Source organism: Microtus pennsylvanicus, chromosome 2 (genome assembly GCF_037038515.1).
Source record: "Microtus pennsylvanicus isolate mMicPen1 chromosome 2, mMicPen1.hap1, whole genome shotgun sequence".
Lineage (NCBI taxonomy): Eukaryota > Metazoa > Chordata > Mammalia > Rodentia > Cricetidae > Microtus > Microtus pennsylvanicus.
In genome coordinates, this window is record NC_134580.1 from 78,414,586 (window position 1) to 78,441,633 (window position 27,048).

The 27,048-nt window shown below is 45.6% G+C and overlaps 1 protein-coding gene across 5 annotated transcripts in view; it reads right to left on the minus strand.

Moving 5' to 3' along the window:
* The window catches only part of Prr5l (proline rich 5 like), a 183,369-nt gene extending 156,835 nt beyond the window's left edge, over positions 1-26,534 (minus strand). For 2 of the 5 annotated variants that reach the window (XM_075961525.1, XM_075961531.1), the window contains exons 1-2: positions 26,312-26,430; positions 6,874-6,970 (exon numbers count right to left, since the gene is read on the minus strand). In XM_075961525.1, coding sequence (XP_075817640.1) covers positions 6,874-6,970; positions 26,312-26,334 — 120 coding nt within the window. In that variant the 5' untranslated portion in view covers positions 26,335-26,430. Of the gene's footprint in view, positions 1-6,873; positions 6,971-8,795; positions 8,815-24,868; positions 24,984-26,311 lie in introns of those variants that run through there. The other 3 variants (XM_075961529.1, XM_075961526.1, XM_075961527.1) reach the window with 3 other exon arrangements.
* Between the last annotated feature and the right edge of the window lie 514 nt (positions 26,535-27,048).

A 27,048-nucleotide genomic window follows, 5' to 3' on the forward strand; every position in this document is an offset into this window, starting at 1 on the left:
AGCAACTCCCGCAGCTGTTGCTACCTACACAAGGTCTGTGCAACATCGGGATAGTTAAAAATTCCAACATGGAGAAACCCTGTCTCAACCCCCCCCAAAAAAAATTCCAATATGGATTCCTTTACCAACAATTCCCTACAAGGACCATCATGTCCTGCTCCTAAGAAATAGTCTCCCTGATCATCCTCACCCCACGCCCAAAGGGAAGCATCTGGACACTCCACGTTCTGGTACACCCCAAAAGGCTCTTAAGTTGCTTTCTGCTCCCGATAGGCCTAAACCTTTCCTTGGGAGCTGATCCTAGACGGACTTGCTTTGAGCTGTAGTCGTCTCCATGAACTACATTTGTGTCTAATTACCACCAGGCACAATATTGATTTTGCACAGCCTTTATAACATCGCATTCAATTTGATGCAAGCTTTATTTGATCTAGGCATTAAACTCTGCTCAGGCATCCACAGTCCATCTCCGTAACTAGTTGCTGGTGGAGTACAGCCAATTGCTAGCAATTTACACAAAATCAAAGGGCACGCTGGCCAGAAGTGCTGGGCTATTAGCTCATGCCTCAAATTAATTCTGAATGTGGAGCTGACGAAAGGAAACCACCACAAAGCTAAAAGGCCCCGAAGAAGTTGAGATTTCCTAAGCCAAGTATCAAGAGGGAGCCATTAGTACATTTATGGATTGTGTAGCAATTTTCAACCTCTAAAGCTAAAGCTATTAGACTAAATTAAATGATTTCTGTCTTGACCAAAGCTTTCAAGAGAAAAAAATAACATTAAGATTGCCTAAATATATCTGAACCTTGCAAACCCAATTTTTATACTGGGGGAAAAAAGCAAATATACTTTCATATCTTAACAGTGCAATTCAAAGAATGAGCTATTAGTAATACCTAAGCTTTTTAAACTCTGAGTTGGACTAGACTGTGTTTTACACATATTATCTCATTTAACTTTCCTACAAGTCATAAGTAAATGTAACGCTCCCCATTTCCTGATGGGGCACGTTAATATGGAGAATGGTGAAGTAAGCTGCAAAAATCTCCACCACTATCTGTGACCCAACTCTTCACGCCTTTGTGTTCCATAGTGCTCTCTACACATTTGCTAACACAGTTATCAGTGGCCCCTTTTTATTATAAAAAGCCCCACTTACATGAGGCCTGGGGCCACCCATTCATCCATACGGTGTACACTGCAGTCTGGGTGTGTGCCAGGCACTGTCTGTTCCCCAGGCCTGATTCCACACGCTCTTCCCCATAACTCTAATGACACTATCATTATCTCTGTCTCTCAGACAGCTTACCTGATTCAGATGACTGTAGTAGGAGCTGTGGGCTGCATTCCTGCCACCCAGCTCCTGGCCGCCTGGCTAGCTTATGCCCCGAAATAACAACACAAAAACTGTATTCATTTAAACACTGCTTGGCCCATTTCTATTAATGTGTGTTGCACCACAAGGTGCGCTTACCAGGAAGATTCTAGCCTACGTCCATCCTGGGTCAGAGCTTAATCGCATCTGCCCCAGAGAGGAGAGCTATCGAGTCTGAGCTCACTTCCTCTTCCTCCCAGCATTCTGTTCTGTTTACTCCACCCACCTATATTCTAACTTATGAGGGCCAAGCAGTTTCTTTATTAATTAACCAATGACCTTCCTCCATCAGATGACGAAGAAAACAGCACGCCCCAGGCCACAGGACTAGGAAGCAAAAGACTGCGTGTTTTCATTGTTGACTCTGGGATCCCCGAGCAAAGGGTCATTTTGATCTATCAGTGTGCCGAGTCATAGATGCTGGCCTGGCACATGGTCGATGTAGTAAGACTGTGGAGGAGGCTGTATTAGGGCCCAGGGGCCCTGCTTACTGAAACGAATAAGGAATTGGAATTTCCCAGGAGGCGGACAGAGAACAAGACTGGCTGCTGGTGTAAGGAAAAGGGCATGGGGGGAAACCCTCCGAGCATAGCCAAGTGGGACTTCGGAGAAAAGAAACCCCGAGAGATGTTGAAGCTGTTTGCTTGCTGTGGGATAGGCATGTGTGTATGTGTGTGCACACGTGCACACACGCACACACGCTATAAACGCACAGCTTCCATCCTTCCCGGTGCTCACCACAGTACCATGAGTAGACTCTACCCAGACTGCACATATGTGGGCTCACCACAGTACCATGAGTAGACTCTACCCAGACTGCACGTATGTGAGCTCACCAGAGCATCATGAGCAGACTCTACCCAGATTGCACATGTGTGAGCTCACCAGAGCACCATGAGTAGACTCTACCCAGACTGCACGTATGTGAGCTCACCAGAGCACCATGAGCAGACTCTACCCAGACTGCACGTATGTGAGCTCACCAGAGCACCATGAGCAGACTCTACCCAGACTGCACGTATGTGAGCTCACCAGAGCATCATGAGCAGACTCTACCCAGATTGCACATGTGTGAGCTCACCAGAGCACCATGAGTAGACTCTACCCAGACTGCACGTATGTGAGCTCACCAGAGCACCATGAGCAGACTCTACCCAGACTGCACGTATGTGAGCTCACCAGAGCACCATGAGTAGACTCTACCCAGACTGCACGTATGTGAGCTCACCAGAGCACCATGAGCAGACTCTACCCAGACTGCACGTATGTAAGCTCACCAGAGCACCATGAGTAGACTCTACCCAGCCTGCACATGTGTGTGGGATTTCTTTTACAGCAAGTCACAGCATGACCTTGAATCTGGATAGTCACCAAGCAAAAAAGAGGACACCGGAGCCACGCCTTAGCCACCAGCTGACCTCTCATCCACGTTTTATAAGTAATCTCAGGAATTAGTTCAGTGACCTCATACCAACCACATGTTTCCAGTGAGGTAAGCGTTCTTCAGTCCCAGGTACTTTACAAGCACAAGGAAAGACATTACTGGTTATTTGAGGATGAATTCCTATGCTGCTTGCGCTGAAGGTTATTTCTCCTTATTAACGCCTTCAATCCCCACTGCAGCCTGGGGAAACACGAGCTGGTATCGCCAGCATTTTCAGCAGAAGACAAAGTGAAGGAGAGAGAAGGCATGTGACTGGTTAAAACCACACCGGGTGCTGAGGAGAAGCTCGGCTGGTTTTAAACTCGAGTCGGGTCACGTGCCCCAGAGCCCCTAATCCAGACTTTACCAGAAGCTGCGCCATGCAAAGATCTGCTACAGCAGGACCTGCAAAGCCCTTTACACCCCCCCCCCCCCCGCGCTCAGCTCTAACTTGACAATATCCGCACCCTTTAATTGTTCCTCAAAGCAGATATGACTGGCAAAGTAGATAAGGTCAACTGCAGCTTGGTGGTTGCTGGACCGTGGTTTTGAAATTTTGGGCATGTTCATACAGGAAAAGATGAATTCAGACCTATGGCCCTCAGATCCCTCACTGCTCTCCCCACCTGTCTACAGGAAGAGTAGGCTCAGCTGCTATTGGCTTACCTCATGCGTCCAGGATGAACTATTTGGTGGTACAACGAAGAAATATATGTCTGCCCAGAATACAGACCAGGACCAAAAAAAACCTGAGACAGCCTTCACTATATTCCCACTTCGGTCTTGAATTCCTAGGTTCAAATGATGCTCCAATGTCAGCCTCTTGAGTAGCAGTGGCTACAGGCCCATTCTGCTGCACCAGCACACAGGCCTGCAGGCTTCCCCTCCTCCCCTTCCTCTTCCTCTTATTCTTATTGTTCTGCCTTGGTGTTGGCTATTAAATGCAGGGTCTCGCACATTCTAGACCATCTATACCCAATATTTTCGTACTAAATACTTTAAAAACATGACTAGACTGAACTATTTGAACCCCAAATATTGGAGGAACTTAAAATTTCCTCCTCCAGGCAGAGTAAAACATATCACATTAAAAGTGGAGAATCCCTAATAACTTGGCGGGCATCTACTTTTCTTTCTCTTGCCTCAAACAAGATTTGCTTATCACAAATGAAACTCGAGGAGGCTCATTGATTAGGGTACAGTGAGAGCCATCTCTTCTCTCTAACAGCTGCTGTGGCTGGAGGCAGGGAGAGGGCTTTTCTATTAGAGGAACCATTAGCCTTTAGAGCCATTTTGCAATGACATTAAACCTTTTGCTTAGCAGTCGCATGGGGAATAAACACTTGTGGGGTGTTCGAGAATACAGTTGTGTGGCTGAATCTGAAAAGCCCTCCAGAACCCCACTCTGCCATCTGAGCGGTGCCCAAGGGATGCCTCAGATAGAAGGTTCGTGTTGTCCTGCTCTGCCTGAGAAATCATAGACTTGGTACTACCTTAAGTACAAAAAGTCAGGGCTTGCACTCCCGATTGCAAGCAGTGTTGCTAATGTAGAACATAGATGCTTGAGCATCTATAGGGGACCATGCACTGACCTCCTCCTGGGATGAACCTCACGAGAGTATGGTGGGACTCATGTTATACATGTTTCATACGTGTGGGGATGGAGGCACATGGGTGATTAAATAGATGTGAGACTCACATATCTAGTGAAGGCCAGAGGCAGGGCTTGAATGTAAGTTGATTTTGTCTCCAGAGCCACTATCTTAATGATCCCCTGCCCTGCCTCCCCAGAACAGCAAAGAGAGGCGGGCCCAGCTGCTCCTGCAGAACTCCAGCTGCCTCACACCTCAGTAGGCACACTTCCCAGCTCTGTTCAGAGGAGTGCATAGCTGCTGCATGAGATGCAGAGAACACACCAAGGACATGCTTAGCAGGAGGGACACGGTCCTCTGCTGTATGAGACACGGAGAACACACCAAGAACACACGTAGCAGACGGATGTGGTCCTCTGCTGCATGAGACACAGAGAACACAGCAAGGAGGACACGCTTAGCACACGGATGTGGTCCTCTGCTGCATGACACACAGAGAACACAGCAAGGAGGACACGCTTAGCAGATGGATGTGGTCCTCTGCTGCACGGGACGCGCTTAGCACACGGATGTGGTCCTCTGCCTTCAAGCTCAGCACTCGGTTTCTTCTTGCTCATATCTTCCTGTCCTTTCTTCTCTTCTCCCCTTCCCAAAGTCAGGGTAAAGGTCATCCCAGTGACTCATAATGTACACAGAAACAGTTATTTTCAGTTATCCCTTCTCTATCTACCTTCCCCTCCTTGGGTTCTCTGTGTATATATGTATGTGTACATAGGGAATATATTCTGTTTCGATGAAATGATATTGAAAAGTTTCTAGATCTGGGGAAGGAAAGGAATATGATAAAATACATTGCAGAAAACTCTCAATGAATAAGCAAAAAACATTTTTTAAAAGATTCCCATCAGGTTCCTATCCACCTCATTGCCGTCCTTAATCCCTACCAGTACGTGTCAGAGCTGCTGCTCTGTTGCTGTGGAGAGAGACCATGGCCAAGGAAACTCTTACAAAAGAAAGCATTTAACTGGGGCTTGCTTACAGCTTCAGCTTCAGAGGCTTAGCTCATTATCATAACGGCAGGAAGCAGACAGGCATGGTGCTGGAACAGTAGCCATGCTACATTCATGTGTGTCCTTGGTGTGTTTTCTGTGTCTCATGCAGCAGAGGACCACATCCGCGTGCTAAGCGCAGCCTTGGTAGGAGAGAGGAGGAGGAGATTTCCTCCAACAAGGCCACACCTCCTAATCCTTCTAATCCTTTTCAAGAGTTCTGCTCCCTGGTTACTAAGCCTTCAAATAAGTGAGGCTACATGGCCTGTTCTTATTCAAACCTCCCAGGGATTCCTTTCATGCATCTTATGTGTATGAGGTGCTGAAGCATGCAGGCCTCCCTCCCCTCCCCCACTCTCACAGCTTGTTCATAGGAACAAGCTGGGAGAACATATTCCTTCTCTTTTATGGCCGATAGCATTCCATCTTATGAATGCACTGTATTTTATTTAATCAGTCCCTTATTAGCAAACAGTGATTATTTCTAATCTTTTGTTACATTTAAGCTGATGTTTCAATTTTTCTGCCTGTACGTAAATTGGCTTTAACACAGACAGAAGAAAGGAGAGGGCATCCCAGAATTCCAACACTGCCTTCCGCTGAACACTGGAATAGAGGAAAAATGAAACACACTCAAAGGCCCCACTGTAATAAATAAATAAATAAATAAATAATACCTTACTAAGTCCTGGGAAACTGCTACATCCACTTGCTCTGCCTCCAGAGACCTCATTTCTTCTCCGACCAGAAGAGAAGAACAGGCTAAACTGAGTCATCTCTCCAGGTGTGTTGTATCTTAGAAACATTTCTAAAGTGACAGACTTCTTTAATTTTTCCATTCCACTTTCCTTAAAGTCATTAACGTAACTCAAAATTTAATCTAGCACAATTTAGCAGCTCAAGGCCAAGCAAGGAGACCTTACTTCCTAGGCTGGGACAGTGAAGAGCTAAACAACAGCCACTCTGCTAAGATACCTGTGCCCCTACCCCTGCTCCATGCCAACCAAGGCATTCCCCTAAGCTGTGGAAAGGACATACCAGTGCTAGATTTGTATATTCCTTCTCTCCAGCCTCTTTAACATTCACAGGAAGAGCTATGCCAAGCAGCCACATCTTCGCATGAGCCACACTAAGCAAAGTGAGACTCAAGAAACACCCCTGACTCCTGACATCTTTGCCTTCCCCAAGTTGAGTCACTGTTCCTGACTCTCCTCTGTGCTTTTCTCACCGTAGGTGATGCCATATATCCAGGAATTAATGCCACTGTGTGCATCACCTCAGCCAATCACTGGACAAAGTTGGTATAAATAAATAACCCAGCTTTCATGCCACTTAGTTGAGATAGCCTAAAAAAAACACATTTCATATTGTTTTCCAAAGTTCTCCAGCAGGATTACGCCTGTTTTGGTAATGTGCACGTTAATGTATCCTTACCTGGTTTCTCCTGCCTGGTGGAGCTTCCATCATCTTCCAGGAGAACTGCTGGACCAGACACATTATCTTCAAGGTCTTCTTTATGACTGAAGTGGTCCTAAGAAAACAGAACGTCAAGATAGGATTCTCAAAGTTGGATCTTTGCCTGGCTGGTGACAATACAGATCTGTTGATGGTGCCAAGCGAGGAGTTCCTGATTCCTCAAGAACTAGCATCCTGATGGTAGTGGATTGGGTTGGAGCACAGGTAGAAGGAAGTGTCTGGCGTGTGTAATATTTAGCAATAGAGAGAAAGGGGAGGAAGTATGCCATCTGCTTTGGGGTCAGTTACTGGTTGAGATGTACAGAAATAACAAAGGGGAAAAATGACCACTCCAAACTATGCAGCCATCACTGGACAGTGGTGATACATGTCTTTAATCCCAGCCCTTGAGAGTCTGAGGCAGCAGATCTCTGAGTTCAAAGCCAGCCTGGCAAAGATCCAACTAGCCTACAGAGCTAGTTCCAGGACAGCCAGAGCTACAGCGAGAAACCCTGTCCCAGAAAACAAGAACAAAACCAAAACAAACAAGCAAAAACAACAACAACAAAAAACAAGCTATCAACTTAGGTTGATGACCTAACAGCTCCTATGGAAGTGTGTAATAAGACTCTTAAAGGCTGTGCCAGAGGGTCTATTGTGCTGGTAACCAGTTGCACAAACAGTAAGGAAGCATGGGAAATAATAGGAACAGTACACCTCTGGGGCTAACATCAAAATCCTGATATGGAAGGAGCATTGGGTCCTACAATGCATTCATAGGAAGAGTTTGCTTTTTCTCTTCTTGTCAAGGGACAGCCAAGGCAATGTTCCAAGAACCATAAGATCTACTGCCTCCATATTATACCACGCCACACAGAAGCTGTTTATCTAAAACTAGATTAAAACAACTCACCAACACATAAAGGTACAGAAGAGAGGCCAACTTTGGGGTGACCTCTTATGGAGTCAAGGTACACCCCCTGAAAATGTGGTACATTTTGAACCAGGAGTCATTATCTGGTGCTGTGTCCCCAGTCACTAAGCAACAGGGATTCAGAGACCATGAAATGTAATTACAACTAAGTTTTCTTGCTGTAACTCCAGTGACCTGCTAATGGACTTTGTGCTTCTCATTTGCTCAAATTTAATATCTATTGATTCTTAGTGGGAAGATAGGGAGAAGATGAACTTTTACCATAGAAACAGTAAGAGTTACACCCAACCTAAAACAGCTAGTAAACCAGCAGACAAAGGAAGGAGCTTTTATACAGATGTTGATAATTGATCTGGGTATCAAAACATAGCAGAACCAAGGAAGTTTATATCCAGAAGCTGCAGGAACACTTGGGCACATTTTAATATATCGGACTACAGTGATAACAAGATGGGTAACTGTCACACAAATACATCTTGACTAAGTCACAGCTACTAGAAGATCAAATCTCTTGATGGTGTCAGCCTGGGATATCTCCTTGATTTAAAAACCTGTGCCAACAGAAGTTGTAGCTAGGGTAAGGAATAGTAGGACAGGATGGAAGAAGAGGAGAGGATGGTCTGGTTGATCTACAGAGAAAGGTTTGTAGATACCAGAGTTGGTGCTGCCTCTAAAGAGCAGTCCCATTCACCAAGGTCATTGTGCTCAGGCTTGTGGAGGGCCATAAAAGCTAGGAATACCCACGGAAGCATTCTCAACCATCAGCCAAGGAAGCTGGCATAGAAATGCTCACTGACTTCTTCCCGAATGACCTAACTCTCAGGTGTATGCCCTACAGTCTCCCAAGGCTTTTAGGAGTTAAACTACAACCACCATTACAGGGATAATTTTCCTTATAACACTACATTTATGGGCCAGTTTTCCCTGCCTTCTAGGTTTCCTGCTTTGATAATAGTCTTTCCCTTACCTTACAAATAGATTACTTGTGCTTTTGTCTCAGGATTGGCTCCTATGAAAACTGATTAAGACACTTAGTTCCACTCCAGTTAATTCTCTCTGGATAGATGCTGATGGCCTCTTCTGTTGGGTGCAGATGACTCATGTGGTCCAGTGGAGTAAATTTAAAAGGTTGTGGTGCTGATGCAATGGGCTAGACATGTAGGAGCTGTGTGAAAATATGCTGCCAAATTATGACCAAATGACAAGTCGTTGTCAGTAACAACTGATTGTCGTTATTGTATGCTGTCATAGACTTGTGAACTGATCCTGTCTCAGAGGAAGGGGTACAGCATACAGCTCTGTCAAGCCATACATGGGTGTTCTTCTGAGATGACTTTTATATCTGGGTGCAAATATCAAGCTCTGATCAGATACTGACATCAAGGCAAAGAGCCACCACATGAAACTCTAGGATGACAGTGGGGGGTTAACAGATACACTGATGTTTGCAGAACCATAGAAAATACGATATAAGGACAGCTGAGCTGGGCAGTGGTGGTGCATGACTTCAATTCCAGTCCTCAAGAGGCAGAAGCAAGTAGATCTTTGTGAGTTTGAGGCTAGCCTGTTTACAGTGAGAACCAGAGCCAGCAAGTCTACACAGAGAAACCCTGTTTCATAACCTTCCCCATAAAGGAAAGCTGAATTGTTGGGTGTTGTTGAGTCCTCTCATCCTTATGTTGAGTTTAACAGCACATACACACACACACACACACACACAGAGAGAGAGAGAGAGAGAGAGAGAGAGAGAGAGAGAGAGAGAGAGAGAGAGAGAGAGAGAGAGACTGTAACTCTGGATTTCCAGTTACAATAAGTAATACAGATCTAAGGGGAAGAGAAGAAGATGAAAACTTCTGAGAGACTTTGAGATCATATGCCACTAACATGCCCACTATTGCCACCACCCATGCTTGCCAAGTATCTTTACTGTGTCAGTATTTTTTAAACAGGCTAAAAAGAACCCTAAGGGTGCTAGGTAGGAACTTGACACTGAAAGACTTACTACTAAAAGTTAACACTGAAAGACTTAGTACTAAATGATGATGGTGTAGACTGTACTCAGTGATCAGTTTTATACGTTAACTTTGTTGGAAAAGGGCATCCTACTCCTTAAATGCAGTTTAGAAACTAGTAATAAACATGCTCCTTCCTTCCCTCCTTCTTCCTTACCTCCCTCCTTTCTTCCCTCCCTCCCTCCCTCCCTCCTTCCTTCCTTCCTTCCTTCCTTCCTTCCTTCCTTCCTTCCTTTTTTTTGTTTTGATTTCCAGACAGGATTTCTCTGTGTAGCCCCGACTGTCCTGGAACTCATTCTATAGTCAAGGTTGGCCTTGAATTCAGGGATCTGCCAGGCTCTGCCTTCGGAGTGCTGGAATTAAAGGTGTGCACCACTACCACCTGGAAACTATGTTTTTTATAACCACCTCCATCTTGAAGATAAGGACAGTGAGGTTCAAAGAGGTTGAATTACTTATCTGAAGGCACAGACTAGACAAGAGCCAGGCTGTGGCAAGCAGCAGTGGCCCAGCCCATGCCACACCCCTCACTCTTTCCTCCACATACTGCATGTGAGAGGCGATGATGAAATGCATGGTTTAGCAATTTCTTGGCCATGAAGTTTGTTTAGGTGACAAGGGGTCACAAACTTCAGAGTTTGGGTTGCTTAAAGAAGCTCACCACGATACCTCCAGTTCATTCCCGTGATGAGCTCTTCTCAAGGCTGCTGTCCTAGGAGCTGCTTTAATGGGACATGTCCTCACAGCTTGTCTCCATGTCTACACACTTGAGCAAAGCCCCCAAATATCAGTCTGCTATTGCGTCGATGATGCTATGAAAAACACAAACGACTTTGTGGCCTAAGAAAACAAGCACATGGGCTGGAGAGATGACTTAGTGGATAAAATGTTGGCTGCACATGCAGGAGGACCAGAGTTCGGATCCCCAGAATCCTTGTAAAAATGACAACATGTGTCTGTAATTCCAGTTCCTCTATGTCAAAATAGGACGTGACACAGAAAAAGCCTTAGACCTCTCAGGCCAGCTAGCACGTCATACCGTGTACCTGCCTCAAGCAAGGGTTGAAGGCAAGGGTTAACTCAAAAGGTGTCTTCTGAGTTTCACAAATGTGACCTGGTATTTTTACCTGAAATCATACAAATGAATACACACACACACACACACACACACACACACACACTAAAAAGAAGAAAAAAGAAAGACACAAATATGCCTTACTTGAAGATCTGTAGGTGGGCTAGAAGAATCCTTCGTCTAGTTGGGCTGAGTTCTGTTTCCTATGACGAATTCTGTTTGGGGTCTCGGGAGAAAGGACTGCAGCTACCCTCAGCATGCTCTCTCCAGCCAGGCAAACTGCAGAAGCGTTGCTTAGCCTCAGCCACCCAATCTGTACTATCACACCCCATGAGCAAAGCAAATTCAAGGACGTGTGCAAGCTTCAGATGACCCCAGGTGGAGAAGGAGAGTGGAGATTTGCTGACGGACACCCGTCCCCCATGCTAGGTAAGTAAGAGTGTGCTTCCCTGCAAGAAGGTAAGAACGCCTTTCCTAAGTCCTTCAAACCTAAAATTCTCCCAATTTCCAAAATCAAGCCTGCAAACAGACCTGTCACCCTAAAGAGACTTCTCCTGGGAGCCCAGAGAGAGTTAAATATCTACCAACCAACCTAGAGACATCCGAGAAGGAATTATCTGTGATTCTGGGATAATTCAAAAGCAGCCGCTTTGCTCCTATGATCTATGCAAACCAAGTCTGCAGCACCCTGCGTCATAAAGGCTGCAACCTGGGATAAAACAGGAGGGCAGATGTGGGCGTTTCACACCCTCCGCCTTCAAGGCGTTCGCTGTCTCAGCGTTATAACCTGAGAAAATACACTAAATGAGAGGAAATTTACTTCAATCTTCCATTTCAGCCCATAGTCACCTGACTGTGCACTTGGATACTTCACGGTAGGCAGAAAACAGCTCACTGTGTATATTAACCACACGTAAGGCCCCGTGCCCAACAGAAGATCGCCAATGCAAAATGAACTCAATCTCATATTGTTTTTGTAGGCATTTTTTGTCTTATTGGCCTTTTGCTTGTAAATTATGGTTTCCAATTTTGTTTTTATGAGTTTGTGTGTGTGTGTGTTTCTTGTGTTTTTATTTTCCTTTTTAAAAAGATTCTGGTTTTGTCTTTGTGTTTGCCCATTTGTTTTTAAACAAAGAGAGAAAGAAAGGTGAAGTGTTGGGTGGGTGGGGAGGTAGAGAGAGCTGGGAAGAGTTGGGGGAGAGGAACCTCAATCAGAATAGATTATGTTTACGTTAATAACATATTTTTTAAAAAGAATATTTGTTAACACAGTTTTTAAGTACACCCTCGTGTATCATCCTTGCCTGGGAGTTTAAGGCAAGGCAGTCACTTACTAGTCGCGTGCATCCCGTTATCACCTAACTCGCTCACTGCATTTTTGCACGGGCCCGTGTCCCGGAATTGCTGTGAGGCGAACGACATTGCGGAGGAAGTCTTTGAGACCTGACAGGGTCTGGAAGCTGTGCGGGGTGCGGTGCCACATGGCCATGGCTTTTATTGCAGGGAATTTGGAAACTTTCAAGTAAGAAAATATGGGCCGGAGACAGGGGCCGTCCTTTCCCCATGTTTAGTTTGTCGCCCCCTAGCTGCCGCTTCCAGAACTCATTATACAACCTTCTGCTCAAATTGGGAAGGGCTCCTAACAGGTAGCATCAATGAGGGTTCCTACACCATGGCTGCCATTGGTGGGACCCCAGGAAGAAGATGGATGGCTGCTCTTATTTTAAAAACATGACAGTTTGTACAAGTTCCCTTTTCATGAGAAAAAATACAATCAGTTTAAGCAAGAGGAAAGTGTGTTCTAGGTTCCACCGCCGGAAGGAAACGCCCTAGACACAGGTATGTCCTCCAAAGGTTTTGGTGCTGGCTGCTTTTGAGAATAAAAAGGAAACTGACAAGCAGCCAGCCAGGTTCCCAGGGGTAGCCTCCTACAGCAGCCTTGGGGAAGAACCTGGTTGAGTTTTCAGGAGAAGGGTACAACTGTGAACAATCTGAAAAGAATGCTGTACCCATCCTCTGGATAAGCAAGTCTGCTTGGAGGGAGGGGGAGAAATAAGAGCAAAGTACAATACCAAATTGTTATCTGAGGTTTCTGTCCTGCCTGGTTCCCGCATTCGTTAAGTCCCAAAGAAATCACACAGAGGTCTACATTAATCATAAACAGATTGGCCCATTACTCAGGCTTCTTATTAACTCTTATAACTTACATTAGCCCATTATTGTTATCTGCCTTAGTCGCATGGCTCAGTACCTTTTTCAGCGGTGTAGTCACATCTTGCTTCTTTTGTGTCTGGGCAGGACTGCAGAGAGAGCTTCACTCTTCCCAGAATTCTCCTGTTCTCATTGACCCGCCTCTACTTCCTGTCTGGTTGTCCCACCTACACTTCCTGCTTGACTACTGGGCAATCAGCATTTATTTAAAACATAGTTGACAATTATCCTGCACCACCAAATGCTTATGAAAAAGGCCGCAATGAAACCCAATACATATGCTAACTTAATAAAATTAACTTTAAAACCAGGCAGTGGTGGCACATGCCTGTAATCCCAGCATTCAGGAGGCAGAGGCAGGTGGATCTCTGTGAGTTCAAGGCCAGCCTGGTCTACATAGTGAGTTCCAGGACAGGGTTCAAAGCTACACAGAGAAAGTCTGTCTCAAAAAAAAAAAAAAATTAACTTTAAAATGTGTTGAGTGAGCTGTGGGCCTGCTTTTTGTCACACCTGGCTCCCGCCCAACTAGCTTTACACCACAAACTGTATTCTTTTAAACACTGCTTGGCCCATTAACTCTAGCTCTTACAGGCTAATTCTCATATCCTGATCAACCCATTTCTAATAATCTGTGTAGCATCAGTCTTACCGAGAAAGATTCAGCATGTCTGACCTGGCAGCTTGCTTCAAGGCATCTGCCCGGGAGAGGGGAGCATGGCCTCTGAGCTCACTTCCTCTTCCTCCCAGCATTCTGTTCTGTTTACTCCACCCACCTATGTTTTAACCTATGAGGGCCAAGCAGTTTCTTTCCTTTTTAACCAATGACCTTCCTCCATCAAAAATGTGCTTATAGGACCCTGGCTCCTGAAAACAGTAAAGAAACCAATGAGTAATTACAGAGAGCTAACAGACTGCTAAAGTCTTTCTGTGTATTTTTTATACCTGTCCTTCAGGGAATATTCAAAGTAACCACTTTTTTAAAAAAAAAATGATAGGTTTGTTGAGGTGTAATTCACACGGTGCCTTGGTCTTTTGGGTTATTGCAACCATCACTATCAAATAATGGCTTCTATGCAACAGTAGCTTGCTCCTTATCGTTCTGGATGCTAGGGTATTCCAGATGGAGGCTCTACTCAGGGTTTTGTGAGGGCTCGTTTTCCAGTTCGTGGCTGGTGCTTAATAGGGCCTCCAAATGTTAAAAGGGAGGAAGCACTATGTAGAGTCTCTTCCTTGAAGGCACTAGTCCCAATTGTGAGAGCTTCATCCTGATGGTCTCCTCGCCTGCCAGAGGCTCAACACAAAGACGGTCACACTGTCAGCAAGTTTCAACATAGGAATTCGTGGGAGGCATGAGCATGGCATTCAGAGCTTGGCACCTGGTATAAAATTAAACTATTTATTGTCCATAACAGCTCAGTGATTTAAAACACATTCTCAAATGTGGCTCATTTTAAACATCTTTCTCACTCCAAAAAAGAAACCCAACAGCATCTCTCTATTCCCATGCTTGCCCTCATGCCTTTTAATGACTTACCCACCTCCCTTTTTTGTTCTGGAAATGTTCTACAGTAGATTTATCTATTATAATGTTGTTTCTGACTCATTTCTTTCACTTAGCATGTTTCCAAGATTGTCCATATTCTAGCAGCTATCAGTATTTAATCTCTCTTTAATGCTGAGTAATATTCCAGTTTACTGTAATAATACAGTAATATTCCAGATATATTATACATATATATGCTAGTTCACAGATATACTTTATATATGCCAGTTTATAGATATACTAATTTTGTATTTAACCCTTCATTAGTTGGTGGATACTTGAGTTACATCTATCTTTGATACGCTACAAACAAAACTGCTATGAACATTTTTTTGTGCAGACATCTATTTCCATTTCTCCTGGGAATAGACCTAGAAGGGAACTTCTTGGATTAAATTACAGTCTGGATTTTCCCTCTCGAGGAAACGTCGGACTGTCTTCCAAGGTAGCAGCAGCATCTTCCGCTGTGACCAGCAGGGGGCGGGTTTTCTCATTTCTCTCTACCCTCACCAACATTTCTTATCTGCTTGATCATCTTATTGTACCTATCCCTGTGGGTGTGCAGTGCGGAGTTGAGGTGCACTTCCATGATGTCTGTAGAAGCATTACTTCACTAGTGCAATTGTACAGAGGGGGAAAGTGAGGTACAGAGAATCTAACTAATTCACACGCAAATACTTGGTGTACACACTTACATATCAACACAATGTGCAAAAGAAAGTATGAGTATGTGTGTATGGGTGTCTATGAGTGCTTGTCTGCTCCATGTGTGCCTTTAGAGGCCAGAAGGTAGTGGTGGATTCCCTAGGCTGGGGTTCCAGGAAGACATGAGCAGCCACAGACTTGTGCTAGGAACCAAATTCAGCTCCTCCGGGAAAACGGCAAATACTCTTAACCACTGAGCCTTCTCTCCAGCCTTGTTTGTGAAAACTAATGACAACTCCACTTGCCTATCTTCAGGGTTTATCAAAGGACAGGGAAGGTCAGATGGGATGAATTCCAAGACAAATTGCTAGTGAAAAGTTACAGAACCACTCATACAGTATGAACGTGTTTACCTTTGTGAATGTATGGCCTGGAAGACTGTATACCACATTGTCACAATATTGCCTAGAAAGGGCTGGGGAAATGGCTTAGCAGAAAAGACTGCATACTGATCTACCAGAGAACCTGTGCTCTGTTCCCAATCTTCACATCAGACAGGTCAAGAACACCTGTTACTTAGCAGCAGGGGAGCGATACCCTCTTCAGTCCTCCATGGGCACAAACACGCATGTGATATACATAACCACACACACACATAGAGAGAGAGAGAGAGACAGAGACAGAGACAGACGGAAAGACACACACTAGCATACAGAAATGAAAATACAATCTATAGAAAGAGTATCAACTTGGTCAAAAGATCTGGGTGCTAGAGGACACCCATAGGCCTGGCTGGCACTGGTAGAGGGACATCCAGGCTGGCAGAGGAAACCTGAGATGCTCTTGCCCTCAGTCACATGACTTGGGCCACAGCCCAGAGGATGTGAGCTCTGGAGAACTGGCCCCGCCCCTTGTCAGCAGGGAAGTGGCATGGGAATGGGAGAGATGTGTTGTGCCCCCCAACCCACCCCTCACTGCAGGCGGGAGAACTGTCCCTGAGAGCCCCATCTCTCACCAGCTACAGCCATCCAGGGAGCGGGCCCACACCTTGCCTGGGCAGCACAGTAGAGCTGGGCCTGGTGGCATAGGCACAGGAGATCCACCTCGAGGGGTGAGGCCGGAGAGTTGGTTCCACCTCTCACCAGGGCATCGCTGGCGAGCAGACCCTGCTGGTGGGGGTATAGGAGGGTGGGCAGCTTGACAAACTCAGCTACCACCCAGGCCCAGATCCAGGGCTTTGAGCTGGCCCGCCCCAGCATCTGCCCCATCTCTAAACTGCTGGAGCATGTGAAAAAGCTGATCCTGCAGATCCAAAGCTGCAGGATCTCCATGACATAGAGCAACAACAAGGCATCCGTGAGGAGTCCCATGGGGATCTGGTATCGATCGTGTCGCAGAAGCCAGAGACCTCAGACTACACATTTGCAAGGAGAGATGTCTGGACTAATGGACAGACTGTGAGACACACCACGGCACATTGCAGCTTCCAGGGAAAGAGGTTTTTGAATTTTAATTTTTTATCTTTTTTTTTGTTTTCTTTGGGGGGAAGGTTGCAAGTGCAGAGGGCAGGTATGGAGGGGCAGGAAAATGAGTGGAGCTGATATGAAATTCACAAAGAATCGATGAAGAAATAAGCTACAGGAAGGCAAGGCTTTTGTCATCTTGTGCACGGCTATGTCGCCGATCCTTTACATAGTGTGTAGCATGGAACAGCAGGTGACCAAAGAGTTCTCAGGAAGGTATGGCGAGAGGGGACTGCAGAGGAGCTGGTGTTTTATTCTGCAGACCTGTGTCCTCTGTGCCCGACACGGCATAGTGCTTGCCCCCACCACCACCACCACGGAAAAACCAACCAGGAATCTTGAGGCCTTTAGGGGGACAAAAGAATGGTAAAAGGCGACCCTCAGAGATGTTGATGTGAGACAGAAAAGTGGCCTCAGTGGCCTTCAAGGGTGCTATTGATTCTTCTGGACCATGGTGCTCTGCCCTTCAAATGAGTCCAATTCGGTCTCAGCACAGCTCCATCTCTGAAGGCTGATTACTTTCCCGGGAAGAATCCTGTTCACTGGGAACCCCCACCTAATCAATAAACCACTCTTCTAGGGAACAGGCATCCGATGTCAAGATACTAGCACTGAGTCTTGTTTTCATGCCTGAAAAGATCCCACAAATCAATAAGCATTAGAAGACATGGCCATGTTCTTTTCTTTCTATCGCTTTTCAATATTTGCTTAATTTCTCATACCGGTTCAGCATTCTGAAGAGGCTCACGGATCAAGGGCTTCTGGTGAGTACACACAGGTGTGTGATCATGCCATCCAAGGCTAAGGCTACGATCGCTAGGTCGAGGAGCTATTAGAGAAGGGACCGGGAACTGGGGTTTGCCTGGACTGACAATCAGCTGAGGGTACAAGGGTACAGGAATGGCCTAGGTATCACAGCAGCTGCAGATTACAGGGCTCACACCGTACAAATGACAAGTTGCACCAATGATTGTTAGCAGAGGCCAGGACAAGGGGAACGTGAGCTGACTGCACAACAAGCCACCCAGCTCGGCCGAGGAGCACGCTAAGGGGCTGCTAGCACTTGCTCAAGTTTTTAACAATTAGAGCATGTTTGTGCTCCCTTATTCTGGTCCATTTCTCAGGCCAGTGCTATGCAAGCTCAGGTTTTCAGTGGCGGAACAAACTGATCTCTTCTTTGATGTCAGTTATGAATATTTGCTCTGAAATTTCCCCTCCCCTCCCCTCCCCTTTGTCTCCATCTCCACTGTTACTTTGTTACTTTGTCTCCTTCAAGGCTCCACTACCAGTTGCCTTGACTGACTGTTCCACAAGGCTTCCTGCCTAAACTGGTGGCCAAGTCCCCATACAGAAATCTGAGTGGCCTGGAGCAACACTGTAACGCAGTGTTTAAAGCATAGGCCTTGAAGTCAGGCCACCTCAGTTCGAATCCAGTGTCCTTCAGACCTGCAGTGACCTTTGCAAGTTACCTGGTCCTTCTGAGCTTGGTTGGTTTACACATCAAAGAGAGATTCTAGTGTGCACGTAGTTGGTAAGGGCTCAGCAAAGCTAAAGTAGTATAGATTAAGTGTTTGGAACTGGAACAAGTGGGTCCTTATAGCCCCATGCCTGTTAGCTGGCCTGTTTCAAAAACATATCCATCCACCTCTTTACAGTGTGCTGAGAATAAAATCCAGATCACTTCCTGAAACACACAGTCATACATGCGCACATGCATGCATGCACACACACACACACACACAAGCCTGTGGGACCTGATCTTCCTGCCTGTCACCCTTCAGTGACTAAGCCGTTGCTTCCCATCCCACACTGACATTGAATGTCTGTTACTGTAGGAAGATGGGCCCCCAGGCCTACAGACACTCTTCCCTGTGCCTGGAACATTCCTGATCCACTGCTGCCTGTCTCTCAAGTCTTAGGTGGCATTTTCTTTGGGATATTTATGTCGCCTGTGTCAATCAATGTCTTTGAAGAAATGTCCTTTCTCATCCATGTCCTTGACACTTTGAATTTAAGTTTTCAGTGTGAAGCCTAAACTTTCATGCTCTCCCAGCAATTGAGAATGTTTTACGCGTGTTTGTCTCTCTATCTCTTTCTATAAATATTATTTTTATGTAAATTACAGGCACCATGGATTTTCCCCATGAGTCTTCCAACTTAATCCTCCAAAAGACAAAAGTGAAGGGCTATTCTCCCAACTAACAGGAGATATTAGGACCAGAGTTTAAAATGACCGATTCTCTAGTATCACTTATTACTTGGTCCTCATTCCCATCCCCCCCAATTATTCTCCAACGTTCCATCAAATCTCCTGCGCTGCTCTTCCTGTATGCTGTGTCAGCTCGAGAGGCACCAACACATCCTGTTTTCCATGCAAGCACTCAGCCCTGTTGATGTTTGCTGAAAGAGTAGTTACCATGCCTCAGTCTCTCCAGCTAGGAAAGATTCTCTGTTTATTCCATCCACACACAGGTGCACACACACACACACACAATATACACACACCATACACACACATCCATACACACATGCACACACATATGCTCACACACCATCCACACACACATACCACACACATCACATATACACATACCACACACACATACCATCCACAAACACACACACATGCACACACACACACAATCCACACACCATCCACACACCATCCACAAACACACACACACCATCCACACACCATTCACACACACACCATCCATACACCATTCACACACACACACCATCCACAAACACACACACACCATCCACACACCATCCACAAACACACACACACCATCCACACACCATTCACACATATACATGTGCTTTCCTTAGTTCAGATCAGAAACTCTGGGCGTTTCTGTGTCCCTCCCTTGGCTGGTCCCACTGGTACCCACACTCTGTCTTTTCCCCTGTGGCTTTGCTTGTTTCTCTGCGTGTTTCTGAAATTCACACTCATGGGGTGTATCAGTATTTGCACTGGGTGAGCAGCTGCTACACATTGATTACACAGATAACAGGAAGCAGACTGAGACACTGGGTGTGGCTTAAGCATATATGAGACCTCAGAGCCCTCCTCCACAGTGACACACTTCCTCCAACAAGGCCACACTACTCCAACAAAGTCACACTTCCTAACAGTGTCAATCTCTATGGAAGTCATTTTCTTTCAAGCCACCACAGACGCCCTCCTTCCGATACCTATGTTCTCTTAAAACCCAGAGAGTAGCCCAAAAGCCTCTCCTGGTGAGGGTTCACAAAAGCTTCTGACATGACATGAACTAAACTGCTGGACAGACAAACAGAAAACACATTCTGTCCTTCCCCCATCTCCCTTCCAACTGCATCCCCAGCCTCTCTAGGTTCTGTTGCTTGGAGCTCAGCTCCACCCCAGCCCAACCCAGCCCCCCACTGCCATTAGATGATCCCCTGGGTATAATGTTTCCAAATGGCTGCAGAGAAATCCATGGCTTCCCTTTCTGAGGCATAACGTTTGTTTGTTTGTTTGTTGTTTGTTTTTTAAAGCATAGTTTTAAAGTAGAGTTTTATATTTTTGAAGCTCTCTAGGCAACAGGCTCCTAAGGAAGAAAGCAATGGCACGGCCCTTCCGCCTCCCGTTAAGATCCTGAGTAAATGCCACCGCTTTAGTGTGCTCTGACAAAGAGACACTTCACTCCCATTCATTCTCCCACCTTTTCACTTAAACTGTGGGGAGGAGAAGGGGCTTTTCAACCATCAAAGACATCTCCTTGGAAGAAGAAACTCATCTCACGCTGCACCTGTCACGCCTGTCGGCGTCTCTACATCACAGACATAACGACCTTCAGAAGGCTCACCAGAGGAGGATGCTTATGCCGTGCACACCTAACTGTGACAGGCAAAAAAGGGGGAAAAAAGGCTTAAAGTATCTCGGATGCTGATGGCCCAGAGAAGGGAAGATGGGTATGAGCTAAATCTGGACTCTTCACTTCCCTCCTCCAAACCCCATCTTGGGTGAATTCTTTAACCTTTCCTAGTTCCAGGTGCTTCTCCCATCTGTGGATAATAATATCCTAGGGTTCTCTGTGAAAGCAAAATGAGGTGTTGTTTGGGGAGCAGGATGTAGAAGCTATTCTGGTCTCAGTTTAAGCTGAATAGCCGGCACATTCCAAGCAAGCAGCGATGCCAGGATGCAGTGGCACGAAACGCATGTCCCCTTTCTATCGCCACTCTGCCACACAAAGGAGGCTGGACAAGGGAGACAGCTGGCAGGTGGCAGGAGGAGTTTGGGGGGAAGCAACGAGTACGCTCTCAGCTCCAACCATCAGCACCCAACTATTGCCCCAAAGAGTGGCTTCAGAGGAATGCAGTGTTGCTCGAGCTGAGATGTTTCTGAGGACATAGGTCTGCATCATGCTTTAGAAACCCAAAGAAAGGGGAAACCAGGGAGGAGGTAGCAAGCTGGAATAATGGGGCTTGCCTGGGTAAACCGCGATTATTTTCCACAAGCCTGAGACACAGCACAGGTAACCTGTGGACTCTGTAGCTCCTTGTTTATTTGGTTGTGCTTCGTTTGTTTGTTTGAAACAGGGTCTGCAACCTAGGCTGACCTTCAGTTCACAGCGATTGTTCTGCCTCAGCCTCTCAAGTGCTTGGAGTGTAGTAGAAACTCTTTGGAATAAGGAAGCTATTAATACCTGTGTGCCTCCCAAATTCACAAGCTGTCCCCAATAGTTCAGGATAGTACAGTATAAGAAACCAGGACTTCTAAAAAGCTGATTATGGGCCGTAAAAATGGCTCAGTGGGTAATTGTACTTGCTGTCAACCCAAATGACCTGAGTCCAAACCCTGCAACCTGCACGGTGGAAAAAGAAAAGTGATTCACATAACTTGTCTTCTGGTCTCCATGAATACTACACACACACACACACACATGCACACACACACACATACACATACACACACACACAATTTGTCTTCTGGTCTCCATGAATACTCCACACACATACACACACATACACACACACACATACACACACACACATATACACACACACATACACACACACATACACACACACACACACAATTTGTCTTCTGGTCTCCGTGAATACTACACACACACACACACACACACACACACACACACACACACACAGTTTGTCTTCTGGTCTCCACATATACATTCTGGCACACACGCAACACACACATACAACTAAATCACTATTTTAAAAGTTGATTGTGTTAAATGACGAGGTCCTTAGTGTAGAACCTAAAGCAGTGTACACCAGGGTTTTGTAAAAACACAGCAGAAGAACACAGTGGGAAAGACAGGCACCTGCAAGAGCTATCCTTGTCTTTGGACTTCGAGTCTCTAAATTTAAGTTATTTAATTCCCCAAGTCTGGTGTGTCTGTCGCAGTCCTGTCTCTGATGCTTAAGGAGGGAGACTTAGGCAGCCACTTCCTGGGGTGTTCAGAGAGCCTCAAAATTTACTAAAAAGGGCACTCTCTGAAGTGCCCACAGATCACACTAAAAGATAAAACTTAGGGCCCAGCCAGTGTTACCAGCTATATGTTAAGCGTCCTTTAAAGACCATATACTAAATGCCTAGCACTGGGGTGGAAGCCATGGGACACTGGGCCTCTGGAGGAAGTTGGGTCACTGGGACTGTGTCCTTGATGGGGATGTCTGGAACTTAGCTTCTCCCACTCTTGTTATGGTTGGTTTTAAAATCAACTTGCCACACATTAGAGCCACCTGAGGAAAGAGCCTTACCTAAAAACCTGTCCCGATAGCCTTGATAGAGCTGGGAAGACACACCCTGGTTGTGCTAGCAGCCTCGGTTAAAAGGGTAGTCAGAAGGATTCTCTGACCTTTCGCTAGGTCGGCCTTCCCTCTGGCCTCACGTTGATTAGTGCTGATGTCAGCGGCAGCAGAACCAGCATTTCCAAGCTGTTTTCCTGGGATAAGGACCAGAGGACCTTCTGGACTTCCTGCACCAGATAAGAACTGCTGAGGCCCTCACTACATGGACTAAGATACTACCAGTTGCTGCTTTCCAGTGCGAGACAGCCACTGTGGGACTACTCTGACTGTGGAGATACCAGTCTCAAGTGTTAGGTCCAAAGGAAACTCCATTTCCCCAAATTCTGGTGGTTAGACAAAAGCCAGAACTCCTTGGAAGCTTGTGAAGCTGGTTCCCCTCTACCAAAAGAGCCATTTCCCTGTCACTGGCAGAAGGGACAAATGGCTCTCCGTGGTATCTAATAGCATACCGAGGCACATCCTGGCCTCCAAGCGCACTCAGTATCACAAGTACACATTTCAGAGTCCGTGCTGGCCTCCTGGCTCTTCTCCCCTCCTCCCCTCCCCTAAACTTCAGCTCATGGCTTTCCCTCCTGACAGCTACTCATTCTTATAACCCTACTATTTCAGCTCTATGTGCTTTCTTTGGCCTGTGGTTCTTTTTGTCTTCTTTGCTAGATCCCCCTCCTGCCCCCTCCACTCCGGTACCTCTCTCTCTCCCTCTCTCCTTTCCTGTCCCCTCCCTGCTTGGATCTCCTGAATTGCTCCTGCTTCTCTCATTTCTGTCTCTCTCATGGTGAGGTTACCATGTTTAATCTACAGCTTTCTCACTCTGCTCTAGATTCTTACAGATGTCTCTGGCTTCTCTCTCCCTCATGGCTACAGTAAAAAGCTTCTCCTTAGCCAAGTCATGGAGTGGTCATATTGTCAGTTCATACGTCAAGGACCTAGGAACTATTGGGTTCTCCATGATTCAGGTGTGATTTGACTGCCATTACTCTTTTCAACCTGACTTAATAAACCCTGATATATATTCTGTATACACACACCATCCCTTTGGTTGTGTTTCCGAGAACCCCAACTAAAACATCTCTCCTCTTTGCTTTCCTGCTGCTGTGAAGGGAACAGATTGCTTCTACTGTGTGTTTCTGCCATGAGGAACCCCACAAAAGTATGGGCCAAAATGAAACTTGGTTCCTTAAAAGCTGATTCATTCAGGTATTTTGTCCAAGTAGCAGAATGTTAAATAACACACCCTACATGAACCAAGCTGAAACTTGGGTGGCTTTTCTGCTTCCCCTCCATGGGAGGTGGTGGGGAAGTCGCCACTCCAGATGGTGCTGGAAGTCTGGCATCCCTCACAGGACTGAGAATATCATTTCTCAGTGACACCATGTTAAAATTCTAAGTAAGGAGCCGGTTGGTGGTGGCACAAGCCTTTAACCCCAGCACTTGGGAAGCAGAAGCTGGTGAATTACTGTGAGTTCAAGACCAGCCTGGTCTACAGAGTGAGTTCCAGGACAGTTAGGGCTGTTACACAGAAACCTGCCTGGGGGAAAAAAAATAAAAAACAAATAAAAAACTTAAGTAAGTAGGAAACTTCTGGTTCCTGAAGGTCATCCAGGAGAATTACAGACTTCTTTAACTTTTATCCTAGGACAACAATGGGGCCTACGGAGAAGAATTAGACAGAGAGGTGGGCAGAAATACAGGTGGCTTCCTGAATATGCTCCCCATGTCCTGTTACGTATACAGCTCCTCAGTCCACCTACAGCCAAGCACGAGGCATCGTCCACTCACAGTCATTACCGTTCCCTCCCTGTCACCGTCGGGGAGTCCGGCTTTGCTCAGACAAAGTTGACGGCTGCAGGTCAGTCATTTCACATCTGCTCAGTCTTCCAGCTGCACAGTTTGGGTGCAGGAATCCTATAAAGCCAGGAGTAAATGCCCCCCTCTAACACACCAGTCCATTGAGGGACACTGACTCCCGGCCAGCAGGGAAGCTGGGCAAGCCTCATAGTCAGGTAATGCTCCAGTGAGAACCGAGTTCAAATCTTGCCTCCCTATTTAAAAGTCATGTGACCTTGCATGGAAGATTTCACTTCTCTGTGCCTCTATCTCCTTATCTATTAAATTGGGGTAATATAGCACCTACTTTACTAGGTTATCATCTAGAATAGAAGAAAAAATGCAAAACTCTTAAAGACAGTATCCAACCAGGGCAAAGGACTCAGTACCGAGACTTACCCTGACACTGCAAGGCCTCTCAGAACGAAATGCTGTCATGGTCTCAGTGTATTGGCAGCATGAGGAGCTCCTGATGGAGACCAGATCCTAAAACCAGACTTCCTGGGCTTGAGTTCTGCAAGAATGGGAAGCACGACTGTGTAAGTGTTTGATGTTATTGCAATTAGCACTGTGATAAAGTAACGTCTATATGTACATGGTATATATAGTAAGACAAAGTAATATCTATATGTACATGGTATATACAGTAAGACAAAGAAACGTCTATATGTCCATGGAATATACAGTAAGGTAAAGTATGTCTATATGTACATGGTATATACAGTAAGACAAAGTAATGTCTGTATGTACATGGTATATATCGTAAGACAAAGAAATGTCTATATGTACATGGTATATACAGTAAGATAAAGTATTTCTATATGTATGTGGTATATACAGTAAGATAAAGTATGTCTATATGTACATGGTATATACAGTAAGATAAAGTATGTCTATATGTACATGGTATATACAGTAAGATAATAAAGTAATGTCTATATGTACATGGTATATACAGTAAGATTAATAAAGTCTATACATACATGGTATATACAGTAAGAGCTTAGTAATAACAACTGCTCTTTAGAAATGGTTACTTTGATAAACCTCCATGTCCCTGGAGATTCTGGTCACTCACAGGTCTCAGAGGCATTAGGTGTTTACTTCCTCTTACACTGTTGGGGGGGGGGCAAGAATCTTCCAAGCTTCCATTCTTCCCAGATACTGTGACCACCTGTTTACCTCTCTCCAAACCCTTTTTGGAGCATATGTTTCAGTTTGGAGATAATGTTGCCATTGGTCAGAACATGCCATATAAGAAGGCAAAACATCCTTATGCATGAAATGAAATGAATAAATCTTTAAAAATGTTTTAAAAGGCATAGCTTCCCCCTTATTATCATCAGAGTATTGAAGTCAAGACCCTCGGAGACATCAGAATCTGAGAATGCACAAAGCCCTTGTTTTAAAAATTGATAAAGCCTTTTCCATAAGATGTGCATATCTTCCATATACTATGGTCATCACTAGATTGCCGCCCTATCTGGTACAACATAAAGGTTTGGTAACTTTATGTTCTGTGTTGCTTAGAAAACAAGGAAAAATGTCTCTGCATGCTCAGGACAGATGAAATGTAAATGATATTTTTTATTCAACATTGGTTACATTCTTATATGTGAAGCCCACGGGGAGTGCAGACTAGGTCTGCTTCCCTGTTGGGAGGTTGTCAAACCTGACCACAGTTGCTTTTCCCTGTGTGTGAGCCAGAGGTGTCTGTCTCCAACCCAGAGCCCCATCCTCCTTGGGCTACACTCTCAGCCGCTGCCTGCAGTGGTCCCGCCCTAGGCTCTCAGCCTCTCTCCAGGTTACTTGTCTGGTTCCTTCTCCCAGGGTGGTTCCTACCTTGCACAGGAGAGACGAAGCATCCTGTCCTGCCAGTCTCTTGAAGTGGTGACATTTTGGCAGTCCAGATCTCCCTGGGCCTCACTCACCACTCTGACCCTGAAGATTGGGGGAAATGGAAGAGACTATGACAACCTGCCCCCTTCTAGCAGGAAATCATAGTTTCGCCAATCCCAGAACTGATAAACAAGTGCAACACTGGAGACGGAGGATACAGTGCTGCTCAGGCTATTGTCATAGCCGCTGCTCTGTGCATGCGGGAACAAAGGGGGCCTGTGTACAAACACAGGGACAATACTGTTGTGTTGCCAGCTGCTTCTGTGTTACTCCCGGGGGCAGCGGATGAAAAATGAGGCCATGGTGAGCTCTGGACCTCACTAATCTTAGCAACCAGGCCATTTAGGACATGGAAAAGACACAGGTACATTCAATCCATGGTTTCTATAGTGGGAAACAGGGGACAGTATCCCAAGCGTGATCTATTGCTTACAGGCCATTTTCAATACATGTGAAATCCCCAGCATCTCTCTTCTCTTCCCTTTCCAGCTTTCAAAGATGTTAGAGTAAAAAGAACTGTTGTGGTCCTATGATCCTCAATGCTTAGTTTTCACAAACACAAACAAACTCTAGCCAATATTCTGACTTACAGCCACTTACTCTGTGGTTAACTTCCACGCTTCGGCAACCCCCAAATGTTTTGAAACTAGTCAGTGGGAGTTTTTAACCTAAGTAATTGT